The sequence below is a fragment of the Sus scrofa genome, chromosome 7 (genome assembly GCF_000003025.6).
Source record: "Sus scrofa isolate TJ Tabasco breed Duroc chromosome 7, Sscrofa11.1, whole genome shotgun sequence".
Lineage (NCBI taxonomy): Eukaryota > Metazoa > Chordata > Mammalia > Artiodactyla > Suidae > Sus > Sus scrofa.
In genome coordinates this window covers 86,433,271-86,447,647 of record NC_010449.5, presented here as the reverse complement: position 1 = coordinate 86,447,647, position 14,377 = coordinate 86,433,271, and the positions used below count along the sequence as shown (strand labels likewise).

General features: G+C 47.0%; 1 protein-coding gene across 1 annotated transcript; it reads left to right on the top strand.

The window, feature by feature from the left end:
- On the top strand, positions 2,770-8,904 carry C7H15orf32 (chromosome 7 C15orf32 homolog). The gene is given in 6 exon segments (XM_021100071.1): positions 2,770-2,967; positions 5,250-5,316; positions 5,319-5,381; positions 5,384-5,574; positions 5,576-5,620; positions 8,842-8,904. Coding segments are annotated over 6 exon segments (627 nt in total).

Sequence of the window (14,377 nt, the reverse complement as noted above, 5' to 3'; positions counted from 1 at the left end):
CTGCAGTCGCCCCACCATCACCCACCATGGAGCCCCTCAGACCCTCTCCATTCACCTCCTCTCTCCCCCTTCACTTTCTTCCTCCCATTTCTAAGGAAACACCATCCCTCCACTCACCAGTCCTCAGCTAGTCTGCCACCTCTGTTCTCTCTTTCTACCATCAGGCGCTCATTCCACCGCCCTGGCTCCTGCAGCCTCATCCCTTCCCCACCAGACCTGGGAGGGGCTCTCTGGTGCTGCTACTGCCTTCCTCCTGACCTCCTACTCCGCCTCCACGCTCCTTGGACCAGCAACTCAATTGCCACATTGAAAGCCTCATTCCCATCACCAAGCTCTCTGCACCACCTGGCTCTCTGCTGACTCTTCCTGGACACTTGCGATCCCCTTTGCACCCAGTAGGCCATGTTCTCATGGCTTTTCTCCTCTTTCCCCAATGCCCCATCATTGTTTATTTATGTATTTATTTATTTATGTATTTATGATTTATTTATTGACACTCTTACCTTAATCTAAAAAGTAACCACCGTAGATCTGACTATTATTTCCCTCTCTCTGCCTTGCCCTACACATAAACCTTTCCCACCTTGGCATCCTCTCTCCCACCCCCTTGCATCACCTCCCTACACACTCCATCTGCAACCTCCCACCTTCCTGGGAGCCACCCTCCTCTTCCTGCAGCCCAGCCCCTGTCCCAAGTTCCAGGCTCGGATCGCATACTGCACATTGGTGGTTTACCCCATCTGCTCCCGCAGCGCCATAAATGCAACACTTCTGAAGCCAAGTTTATCATCTCTCTGCTCTCCTTCCTCCACAACCCCTCCTTTCCCTGTTAGAAGACCCCTGATCCTCTCAACCATCCAATTCTGAGACCCTTAAGTCATCCTTGCTGTTCCTTCCCCGCTGCCCTACCCTTGCCTTCTGGTCACTCGCAAAATTTCAGCAGCAGTGTCCTCTGCCAGGTTTCCTCTGGGCATGCTTGCAGGTTCTCCAGTCCATCCTGAACATTTATAGAGATTTCTTCATCTCCACCCAGTCACAAACTTTATTTAAATACCATGCAAGTCTCATATTACAGACCATCAAATAAAGCCCTACCCTTTCTTTACACCCTGCATCAGTCCATCTAGAATAGCTGTCATTCCTGGAAGGGGGTGCCCGGTTTTCCTGTCTCTGTGCCTTTGGTCCTGCTGCTCTCATCCCCTGGGACACTCTCTTCTGTTTCCTTCAAGGCCCACACAGAAACCACATCTTTCATGAAGCGCCCCTGATCTACCAACCGATGGGGATCTCTCCCTCCGCTGAACCACCGTAGCACTTTATTTGTACCTTTCTCATGGCACTTACCATATTCTGCCTTGTATTATAGTTATTGTGCACTTGTCCTATGACTTCTTAGATTGTAAGCTCGCCAAGGGCAGGGACCGTGTTTTATTCATCTGTGTCCATCACAGCACCAGGGGTGGTGCGTAGCACACAGCAGTTGCTCAATAAATGTTTGTTGGATTAAATCTTTGATGCCTCTCAGGGCTGTGTAATTAAGGAAGCCGTTTTGCATCCATAATGTCACAAGAACCTCCAAAAAAATCATGTGAGGTGGGAAGACAGAAATCATTATGTTCATTGTATAGATCATAAAACTAAAGCAAAAATCACATGAAGCCACATAGCTCACCAGAAGAATTTGCATCTAGGTCTTCTTATCCCCACTCCAGGTATTTTTCTATTAAGCTTTGTGGTTGGGTCACTTACACTGGCCCTAAGCTCCATCCTGGCTGCCACAGATCTGGACATCACCTTCACAAAGTCAGGCGAAGGTCAATGTGAACCTGAGCTCGTGTGCCCATCACCACAGGCAAAATCTTGCTCCTTTTTGGAGCAGACAAAAGCCATTCAGGTTTTACCAGGCCCAGGGGGTGGAGCTGTGGGACCTCATAAATCATTCCCACTGCTGTTGTCATGGGATAGAAATCATCCGTCCAGATGGCAAAGAGACTACCAGCTCCAAGGGGCTGCTGTTTGATAAATCTCTTCATGCCTAATTAAGGCTCCCCTTCCAGAATGAATAGAACAGGAACAGGAATGGATGATGCCAGTCAGATGGGACTCCAGACGTGCCTCCTGCCTCATGAATGTCCTTAATAGCATCCCCAATGACACTGACAGCCTGCCCCAGCCGGCCTGTCTCTCACCAGCACTGCTGGATGTCCTCATCTCTTTCCATCCCTATCCCCATCCTTTTCTTCCCCCCACCCTGAGGCTCTTACCCTTGGCACACACGCAAATCAAGGTGAGCCCGAATAGCCAGGTTGTAGCTTTTCCTGAGGCCTGAGCCCTGGACTGTAGCAATGAAAGGAGGTGGCAAGAGGGGAGGAGGTATGGGGCATCTATGCTACAGAACGGGGGGCTATTCTGGTGATGGGTCATCCCCAGCAGTGGGAGGTTTCCATAGTTACTGCAGAACAATGTAAACATGTAGAAGCAGTGTTTTTCTCACCTTTAGGCTTCATGATGAGGGTAGGAGTCATTTCCATCCCTAGTGCACTGAAATCTCCACCTCCAGGCCGTCAGGGTGTCTAGAATCACCCTAGCTGTCTATAGCCAAAGCCCAACAGAATCACCCAGCAAGGACACTAAAGGTCCTTTGTGGCCTTTCTCAGTCTTCCTCGTCACTTTTCAGCCATCCCACTTCCTCCTAGACCCTGGGGAGGAAAATAAGGCTCTAAAGGAGGTCTCAAGAATTGTGCCAAGAAAACCCCAAATGCCCCAGACATGACAGTGTGTTCAAATATTAAAGACACTTTTCCAAAACTGACCCAGCACCAGCTGGCAGCAGCCAGTCTTTGGGGGAAGAAAGAGACTATGAAGAGCCGACAGCCAGGCAGTGGGGAGACCACCCTGTGGCCCATGTGGCCCCTACCAGGGCAGGGTCAGCCAAGAGTAGTGCAGACTCCAGAGCTGAACACTGCGGTGAGTCAAGGTGGGGTTGGGGCTGCAAAACACCACTTTGATTTAGTTCAAGGTGCCCTCATTTTCTAGAATGAGGTTGTCCCAACAGAGCTGCTGGACAGAGTCTGCAAAGGGATGGCTGACTCAGTGCCTAAGGGAAGCTTGGTGTTGCAAAGAAGACCACTCTTCTTTCCTTTAGCTGTTTTGCTCAAGGAAAGCCAAGACTGCACTCTTCCATCCCAGTCTCCGGGGATCGGCACAAATGTAACTCAGTGGAACAATAGCTGTGGCAGTTTCTCAATCTGAGCTGGATACCTGATGATCCAGAAGCTGGAAGCTCAAGAGCCTGGGGGGTGGGGGGTCATAGATGAGCCACTTGACACTGGTGCCTTCTCAGCCATAAGATGGAGAAGATACGTGCCTACCTCCTTCCTGGAGTTATGGGAAAATGCAAATAAAGAATGGGATTGAGAGAGAAGTGGGTGGAGGAAAGTGGGTACAAATGAAGTGCATGCAGCTGTGAGGTTCAAGATTCTGCTGATGTAATTTCTCTGCTTAAACCTGCCAGTGGCTTTCCTTCTTCCTTGGAGAAAGTTTGAATCATCTTACCGTGCTTATGAGGTCTTAAGCCCTCCTCCCCTCTGGCTCACTACATTCCAACCACACAGGCCCTGTCTCACTCTGTTCAAACCACATAGACCTTTTTGCTTCTAGAAATTTCCAGACTCATTCTAGCCTCAGGACCTTTGTGCAGGCTGTTCCCTCTTCCTAGAAAGCTTCCTCTCCAGCTCCAAGTAGGTTGCCTCTGCCTCTTTTTATTTTTTTAATTTATTTATTTTTATTTTTTTATTGTTTATATATATATACATATATATATATTTTTTTTTTTTTTTTTGCTTTTTTAGGGCTGCACCCACAGCATATGGAGGTTCCCAAGCTAGGGGTTGAATTGGAGCTACAGCTGCCAGCCTACACCACAGCCACACAGGATCCGAGCCACATCAGTGAACTATATACCACAGCTCACGGCAATGCCAGATCCTTAACCCACTGAGCAAGTCCAGGTATCAAATCTGCGTCTCATGGATGCTAGTCAGATTTGTTAACCACTGAGCCATGACAGGAACTCCCTGCCTTATCTTTCAAATCTCAAATTGAATGTCAATTCCGGGGTAATTGCCCCTGGTCTCACTCAGCCAATCACTCTCTATTATATCTCCTATTATCCTGCAAGGCAGTCTTTATAAACAATCTGATTACCTCACTTATTTTGTGTTCTCAACTCTGAGAGAATTCATAAAAGATCCCAGTGCCCAGGCCACCCTTTGGACAAGTTTAATCAATATCTCCAGAAATCAATGGGGGCATCAGTACTTTTTTTTAAAACTCCTCCTAGTGCCCAGCCAGGATTGGGAAACACAGATATATTTGCTCCCCCCTTTTTTACTGTCTGCCTGCCCTTCTAGAATGTTCAGTTGGGAACTTGTTTTCTGTAACAATGTCCCATGCCCATGTGAGGGGGAAGTGGCCACCCTCCAGGGTTATGGTTAATGTCTTTCCCTGGGGAGCTGGCAACAGACTGCAATGTGACAACTTTCCTGGCCCTCTCAGGAGGTGCAGACCAGCTCTGAATTCTCATGATGACATTTTGTCCTTGCAGCCCCAGGTAGATGGCCAGCATTTTATCCCTTTAGTTGAGATTCTAGAGTTTTTCCAGTTCCAATTCACCTCTTCAGAGACCTTCATGACTCTTGCCCTACAAGGGAAGCTCATCCCCAGCCCCACCGTCAGAGAACTTGACCAGCTCAGCTGCATATTAGAGCCACTGGAGGAGCTTTAAAAACCAGGAGTTCCTGGACCCCACCTTCAGGGACTTTGGTGTGACTGGGGGGTGGCCTGTGCATCTCCAGAAGCTCCACAGGGTAGTGCTGAGGTGCAACCCCCACTGGAAAGTCCTGAGACAGGCCCAGTTCCCAAATCCTGGAACTCCTTCCACAGCAGCCCACCTCAGACCTCTGGTTGGAGGTCATGCTTTTATTTATTGCTTGTAAGGGTTTCCTTTCTTGATTTCAGGCCAGCAGGTTTTGTTGTTACTTCTCCTGTATCAGTCACCTCCAGGACCAGGATTGCTGTACGCTCGGCATAGGAGGAAAGGTCTGGCCGCCATAGTGCTTCCCTTTCCAAAATGCATGCTCAGTGAGGACAGGGCCCTGTCTGGTGTGTTCACCAAAGCACCTCTAGCTACTGGAACTGTGCCTGGTACAGAGAAGGCACTTAGAAAACCCCTGTTGCATGAATGACAGAATGAGCATGAGCTGTATGGGTATGTGAGTGCTTCCAAGGAAGACTTGCCCTCTGTTGACCCCCAAAGTTGGGAGGCATCCCACCTAGTGGAAAGAACCCCAGGGCCTCCTGAAGAGGAAAAGGAATTTCTCCACTTCCTCAAGTAGGCCTTGTGTGAGGTGATGTCTATCACTTTTATCGTTTACCACAGCCCTGTGTGTTTTATTGTCCCCACTTCAGAGATTAGATAACCAAGGCTCGCAGAGGTTAAAAACTAGTTCAAGATGACAAAACTCATGAGTGGAAGGTTTGATGCCAAAGCCAACACTGTTAGCACCAGCCCATCCTGCTAGCCCCTCAAGATCACTTAATTCTCTCGACCTTCTACCACGTGGTCACAAAGAGAGAACAGGACTCACCTTCATTCCATCCAGGCTCCTCATTGGCTCTACCCATTGGCAGAGCCACTATAGACTCTGAACATGCCTGTGCAAAAAATGTCTTTTTTTTTTTTTAAGGCCACACCTGTGGCATACGGAAGTTCCCAGGCTAGGGGTCGAATCAGAGCTACAGCTGCCAGCCTATGCCAGAACCACAGCAACGTGGGATCAGAGACACATCAGTGACATACACCACAGCTCATGGCAACACCAGATTCTTAACCCACTGAGCAAGGCCAGGGATCAAACCTGCATCCTCATGTATATTAGTCAAGTTCGTTGCCACTGAGCCAAAATGAGAACTCCAAAAATGTCAATTTTTAAAATACTTCCTTGTCAATTGGTTAAGAGCTATGGTCCCTAGACCCCAATTGCCTGTGATGCAGCACTGTGGCCATGGTCAATTCAGATTAGTCAGGGCCGTTCTGAATTTTTCATCATTTCACATATCACCTCCACTCCCAACGAGAGAGCTTTTTGGACATTTGGACCCCTGAGCCACATCACATTGATGTTTTTGTGGAAGCCAAGCCTGGAGAAGTGATTTCCTTTCCTCCCTCTTGTTTTCCGTGGGCACATCCTTAGCCAAGAGAAGATGATGCAGGCAGCTCTGTGAGTATGATTGCAAATTCAATTCTGGAAACATGGAGAGGCCCCAGAAGAAGGAGCGGCATCTTGAATAATATCTGTGAGGCACCAGTGAAGGACTGGCAAGCAGGAGGGTACTCAGGCACAGAGGGAGCAGCTGAGGACTGAAAAGAGCAGATAACATTTATTGAGCACCAAACGCTTTACATGGACGAAGTCATTTAAATCTCATAGCTTCCCTTTTCAGGCAGCTATTATTATTGCCACTTCACGGATGAGGAAACTGAGGCAAAGCATTTGGTTAACTTGCCCAAGACCAAAAAGGTAGGAAGAAATTGAGCTGGGATTTGAACCCAAGTCCTTGTCTTCCAAAGAGCTTCAGAAGCTCCTAAGCCTCACTTTTGTGTGTGTGTGTGTGTATGTGTATGTGTGTGTGTCTTTTGTCTTTGTCTTTTTAGAAACTCCCCAAGCTTCACCTTGATCAGCAGCCCTTGATCTCCTGGGGGCTGCATTATCCTTGCTGGTGAGTTATCCAGCTGGTTCCCTCACGTGCTATTCCCATACCAGTCTCATCCACCAGGGTTTCCCCACCCCCAACTGTCACCCTGAGGCCCAGCCAGTGGAAATGCTCATTAGTGCAGCTATAGTGACAGGTGCTGGCTACACGGCCTTGGGCCCTGTGGATGCAGCTGCTGCCATTTGAACTTGGCAGGGAAGACGGGCCTAGGCATTCCCCCCTGCACACACTGGACCGCTTGGCCAAGTGTCTGGGAATGAGATGGGGGGCAGCCAAACCACAGGCTGCTAGAAAAATGTGGAATTGCCTTCTGGCAGAGTCCAAGTTGGAAACAAGAAGTAAAGTCAGTGAAACAGAGAACAGAAAGGCACGAATGATGAGCAAGAAGGCCACAGATACAGGGTGGGGTTCCCTGGTGCATCCCTGTGCACACTCCAAGATATCACCAGCTGTTCTCATCAGGACTTCTGCTCCTACAACCTGCCTCAAAATCAGGTGTTTACACTGGGCAGGGTTACAGCATAGGGGTGGCCTCTAGCCCTCCTCTGCAGCATTAGGGAAGCTGGGGGCCTTAACCTCTCCTCCACAGGATTCTGCCTGCAGCATGGGGCGGATCCAGCCACATCACCTCCCATCTATTTCCTCATCAGTAAACCAAGAGAAAACCTCCTGGCTCAGATGCTTTTGGGATTGAACCTGATGAGACCCCTTGAATCCTTCACCCACAGAAGGGAGCTGACAGAAGCTGCCCTCTCAGGCCAAGGGGCCAGGAGAGGTGTGGGAGGAGTTCCACTTCCATCTGGCTCGACCCGCTTCCTTGGCCTCCTCTGCAGTGAGTGGAGGGCCTGGCAGGCAGTAGGTTCCCAATAATGAAGGAATGTCTGTTGAATGAATGAATACTTCCCAGTTTCCTGAAAATATTTCTTTCCAATTGCTCACCAGACTGGCTCCCCAGGCCTCAGTTTCCATACCTGAACAAATAGGTAGGTTTCTCTACCTCCCTCTGCCCAGGAACTGCAGCAATGGTCACAGTAATGGAGCAAATAGCTTTGGGTTTTGAATACTATTTGGCACCCCTAATTTAGTGTCAGTCCCCCTCAATTCCCTCCCAATTGCATTTAGAAGAGGCACTTTTTTCCAAATGGCTTGGGGTCTCTGCAACACCCTGAGTCCAAGTAGTCTCAGAACTGTCCATTTGTGAAGTGCCTAGCATGTGCCAGCCCCTGCATTGGGCCCTTTGCCTAGACTGTCTCCCTCTTCCATCAGCCCTCTAAAGTCAAGATTATTTATCTGAGGAGTTCCCTTCATGGCGCAGCCAAAATGAATCTGAGTAGTATCCATGAGGCTGCGGGTTTGATCCCTGGCCTCTCTCAGTGGGTCAAGACCCAATGTTGCCATGAGCTGTGCTGTGGGTTGCTGCTGTGGCTTGGATCCCACATTGCTGTTCCTGTGGTATAGGCTGGCATCTGTAGCTCCGATTGGACCCCTAGCCTGGGAACCTCCATATGCCATGAGTGCAGCCCTAAAAAGGGAAGAAAAAAAAGAGAAAGAGAGAAAAGATTATTTCCATTTTATGGATGAGGGATGAGGGAGTCAAAGCCCATGGCTTGTCAGATGGCTGGTAATTAGCATTCCTTCTATGAATCTCTACCTCCCTATCTTCACAGCAGTTGAAGCCCATTCATTCATCCACTCGCTCATTTATTCATCTCTTCACACATTCATCTGAGAAACATCAGGGGTTCCCACAGAGTGTCATGACACATCAACACCCTGTCCATGGTCCTGAGGGGCCCACAGTCCAGTGGTGGGAGTGGAAAGGGAGGGGGATACATGGTACAGTGCTGTAGGGCTAACGTAGGAGGAATGAGCAGATTGTTGTTGAGAGAGTTGGGGATAGACAGCAGAAAAAAAGAGCAAGGAACTCTGTTCGCAGGAGGGTGCATCAGGTAGGATTACTCAGGTCTTGCTTCCCAGAAGAGAGGGCATTTGAATTCCTACAGTAAATGAATGTTCCCAATGCTGCTAATTGTCTAATTCACCCACATCTCCTCCTTCCTCTTCAAGCTGTCTATTCTCTATGATGACCTCTACTACTCAGGGGAAGCAGAGCTTGGAAACAAGCCCTAGGGACTCAGTCCATGTACCTAGGAAGACAGCTCCCCTTTCCTCCACACACAGAGGGACCACAAAGGGAGAGGGAGTGCTGGGACCCTCTGGCCCCTCCCCTCCCATGTTCCCAAAATTTGGTGACCCTCCAGCTGTGGGACAGCTGTGGGCTATAGTCCACCATCCCAGTACACAACTCCCACCACTGAGCCACTCAAAAGATGGCACCAGCAAGAACAGGTATGGAGAGGGTTCTTTGTGTGACTAACCATATCTGCTTCCAGTCATTCATTCAACTTCATGGACACTCTGAGAACCAGCAACCAACTATCCCTGATCTGAGCATTATAGAGGACACAGCCTCTGCCCCTGAGGACTCGGGTCTAATGGAATGACTATGCCCAACCAATAGCAACATGAAATGCAAGGGAACCCACCTATCCAAGCAACTGGGATTCAGATACAGTTTCACAGATATGACAGATGAGCTGGACTTAAATGAGTGGGATTTTAATAGACGGTTAGACCCTTGACTATTTCCTCTGGAAGTTTCCACCCTCTTTGGTGGCAGCAAGGGTCAACAAGGGACAAAGAATGGATGGAGCGGCTGGCTACCACACTGCTGCCAATCCTTACTGATTCACAAAACCCACCAAAGGAATAAGCCCTGCCACCACTGGTCCAGCCACTTCTCTGGGTCTCAATGCTGCCCTAAAGGAAGGCACTTGGACCCATGAGATCCTTGATTTGTGAGTAATGTCTCTGCCATCCCAGGGGAGGAAGGATCAGCAGGTGCCCACTCAGTAGGCAGCTGAGGTCCACAGTGTCAACTTGCCTTTTCCAATCCGAGCCCATCCCTCACACCCTCATCTTGTTCCCACTGCACCTTCCTCTGAGAAGAAGATCTTGGTGTTCCACTTCTAATCACAGTTTCTTTGATTGGTTTTCAGCTCTTCTCACTGTAATACCAGCCACCCATCCAGTCCTGGAGGAAATGGCACAGCATTTCCCAGGATGGGTGTTAACTACATGGGTCATTGAGGCCCAGATCTTCTCTCTCCTGGTCTTTCTCTGGGAGATAGTTGTCTATTGCTGCTTACCAATGGGAGTCAAGTGGATAGAAAGGAGGAGCTAAGGATGAATGTATTGGCAGCTCCATAGATCACTGAGCGGTGTGAGCAAGTCTCTGGACTTTTTCTTGCAGAGAAACCATAGCAACTGGGAGCAGGTTGGGGGCTGCTGCGAGAGTTCCTGGCTGCACCCTCTGCTCCACCTGGTCAGCAGTCAGGCATGCTCTCGGACCTCCTCACTGTGGCCATGCACTGTGGCTTCCTCCTTCTAATCTCTTTTTTCTTTCTCCTAGTCCTTACTGTATGAGACCTGCTCTCTTGATTTACTTAAAACTTTTAATTCTACCAATATAACAGGCAGAATATGTTCATATATTCATGTATACATACATGTATATGTATATATAGATATACAACTTTATGCCTTTACAAACACTCTAGTTTCTCAACCAATATATGATCAACACATTCATTACTTATCCTAATAAATGTGTATCCTCCAAAGCAATAGATTATCTGACCAAATCCACCCAAAGTTATAAAAGTTAGATTTAGATGTAACCAGATACTTTAATGCATCTCCTACATTCCTAGCACAGGAATTCAAAACTACACATGAAGGATACCCAACCCAGCAACCATAAGCTTCTCTGACTATGTCCAAGATGAGAGGGTTCTGAGTCTGCTCCTTTCCTTGTCCTGAGCCACTGGCTTCACTATGCCCAGTCACCAGAGGTGGCATGTCTATTTGCCACTCCTGTGGCCTCACCTAGCCATGTCCTTCCCAAGTTTTTGTCCATGTGTTGCTGTTCTCTTTCATCTGGCCCAGAATATTGAGTGGACCCCAGAGTGACTGACCTCTGGCTCATCTTGGAGTATCTCCAAAGAAATCTCCCCTTAGGTGGCCTAGGTGGGCAAAAATAGGAATTTCCTGGCCTCACCCCTTAGGCACTCCACCCCCAGCACATCAAATGTGAGCACTGGAAGGAACTGCACTCAAGCCTCAGAGGAAAATGGAAGCTCAGATGGGAGGTGCCATATGGACAATACAGAATATTGCAATTGCTTCTCTCAGCCCCATTCTGGTATGTGAAGCCATAAAAGAATCATGGCAGAGACATGTCCCTGTTACTTGATGAGGTCTCTTCATATTTGCTTCCTTCTCTTGATTGAATTTGTTGTGGAAAATAAGACAACCAACTCAGAGTTTAAAATAAGACTTTGTCAGATTTCTGGTTGTGGTAACAAACCCAACTAGTATTGAACGATGCAGGTTCAATCCCTGGCCTTGCTCAGTGGGTTAAGGATTTGGGGTTGCCATGAGCTGTGGTGTAGTTTGAAGATGCAGATTGGATCCCACATTGCTATGGCCATGGTATAAGCTGGCAGCTGCAGTTCTGATTTGACCCCTAGCCTGGGAACCTCCATATGCCACAGGAGTGCCCCCCCCAAAAAAAATAAAATAAGGCTTTGTCTTTACTGAAAAGCTGGAAGAAGAGGGTGAAGTAAATTCCCATAAGTAGGAGCAGATTGACTAGCACATCTCCACTGCTGATACATCAAAATTGCAGGTTTCTGTTATACTGAGGTACAACCTGAGATCCTTTCTGAGAAGTGCCTTGTGGCTGCACAGGAGGAAGGGCTCATGCTTTTCCTCAGAAGACAAATCTTATTATTTAGCCAACTCTGAAAGGGCTATTTGAATGGGGTGCAGATGACATTTATTTTAAAAAGGTCAAGAGTTTTGTCCAATAAAATATTAAAGAGATCATTTCATGGCAATTACAGGTTTTTTCCCTCCCACCACAGGTTACATAGGTGCACCTCTGTCTATTAGGCATTTCAATCATCTTTTCTCCACCTACAGTCTCATGGTCATCAGGATTAAGAAGATTATTTTTCCATTCAGGTTACGTTTTTTTTGTCCAATTTATTTTTGCTTGAGATCATTTTGCTGTCAAGAATTACTTGTCCAGGAGTTCCTGCTGTGGTACAAGTGGACTAAGGATCCAGCATTGCCTCTGCAGCAGCACAGGTTCGATCCTCAGACCAGTGCAGTGGGCTAAAGATCTGACATTGCCACAGCTGTGGCATAAGCTGTGGCTGTGGATTTGATTCAATCCCTGGCCCAGGAACCTCCATATGCTGTGGGTGCAGCCAAAAAAAGGAAAAAAAAAAGAATTCCTTGTCCAGTGGCAGGGAAAAATAAATAATTTAAAATTTCTTTTTTTTTTTTTTTTTTTTTTTGCTTTTTTACGGTTGCACCCACTGCATATGGAAGTTCCCAGGCTAGGGACTGATTCAGAGCTGCAGCTGCCAGCCACAGCCACAGCAACATGGGATCTGAGCAGCATCTGTGACCTATACCACAGCTCATGGCAATGCTGACCCTTAACCCACTGAGCAAGGCCAGGGATCAAACCCACATCCTCATGGATACTAGTCAGGTTTGTTTCCTCTGAGCCAAAACAAGAACTCCCAAAAATTTCACTTCTTATATAGATGACTGTGATTTCCCATCCTTTCTTCCTTAAGCTCACCTGGTTAATCCTGAGCCAAGTTTTCCCAATTCTCAATGTCAATTGTTACAATTCGAGCCTCCAGAGTCTATCTTTCAGATTTGTAAATGTTCCTCTTTTTTTAGGAAAACATAAGAGAATTCATTCTCACCAATCCTTCTATACTTTTAAAACTCAGATATGTTAGTAAGATTCAGCCAGGAAAACAGAAACCTCTGTAGGTATTTCAAACAGGAAGGGGTTTAATGCAGAGAATAGGTTTATGATACTACTGGATAAACCGAGAAGATAAAGTCAGGGAAAGCCACAACTAACTTTCAGGAATTGAGAAAGTACAAACCCCCAGAAAGTACCACTGGTGATCTATGCTGCCCATTGCCCCCGACTGGGTCCACTTTAGGTGGAGGTCGCAGGAGCCACTGGAAAATCTTGTGTCTACTGTCTCGTGAATTTGATGTGACTGTGCAGGTGCAATAGTGACTTCTGTTTTAATTTTCTGCTTCTAAGTCACATCACAATGCTCCCCATTGGTGGAATCCACATCAGAATCCTGCTTATAAGTGATGCTGGGAAATGTAGTTCCCAGAATTCCAACCCACCAATTCAGCAGAGGTTTTATAAGGGAGTAGGGACAAATGTTAGTTTCCCACATCTAATACACTGAGTGTGCACATTTTTCCAAGCTCTGTATTAATGTAGATGGATATACAGATAGATACAGATTCCACATTTCCACATGAAGAAAAGGAATTCAGGCTTGTTGGGTAATTTGTCCAAGGACATACAACCAAAAGTGATCATTGGTCTCACTTCTTAGCCTATGCTTTTTCTACAACATTCTCCTCTATCCTTTAATGTTTAGAACACAAACTTGTATAATCTATACTGTCCTTCCTGCAGCGCATCCCCAGAAGCATGCCAGGAACAAATTTCTCCCACTCCAAGGAGTCAGTTTAGGTGTCCTTATTTCATAGCATTTCCATGTAGTTTTGTCTGCCCCTCTCCAGTGGTATTCTGCCTCACATGGTCCTGGTGCTGGATGTCCATGTCTCCTCTACCAGTTTCAACTGATCCTTAGTTGTCTGGGGTTTGCTCACTTCAACTTGATGTTGTTAACTTCTAAGCTGGTACACGGAGGAGTCTCAGCAAGCCTCCACTGCAGCTTCCAAGGTGCCTCTTCAGAAGGTCTCTGGTGGCCTCTGAAGGTCTGCTAGTTCAACCTTTCAGGAAATATTATAGAGTTTCTTAGGACTGCTGTCAACTGCATAGACTATTCAGGTGCAACTCAGCTTTCTTCTGATCTTTTTCAGGTACTACGGAAGTCTCCTGCCACCCTCTAATGAGAGTTAAACTAGATAGAGAAGAGGAGTTGAGAAGGAAAGCAGTAGCAGCTCCATAAATTGCTGAGATGGGTTAGCATGGCCTTATACCTTTTTCTTCTGCCCTAGAAAGAAAAGGAACTTTTTTGGCTATGAGGAGCAGACTCTCAGCACCTAACGATGTCATCAGTCAGGATCCTATTAAGGAGACCATAATCTCCACTTTCCATCTTCAACAAGGGCATTATTCTTACTCTGTATATAGATATGAAGGATGTATAGTCCTAAATCAGAGGTCCTTCACTTTCAAGAGGATAAGATGAATGGCAGGAATAAATGCAGCATGGTAAATAATAGAGTACTTAAAAATTTGCTTTCTCAGTTAAAAAGAACGAGAAAAAAACTAAAAACTAACTAACTTTCCTGAATTATATCTGGAGGTGGGGGGTAGAAGGCAGAGAAAAGCCCATTCTACAAAGTGCTACCTTTTCAAAAATCTTTAAAGTAATAAATTGACAGATGAAAAGGTGTTGGAAGAAGCAAGGTGAAATCAAGATATAGAGGCATATAGATAAGTGGTGGTGTT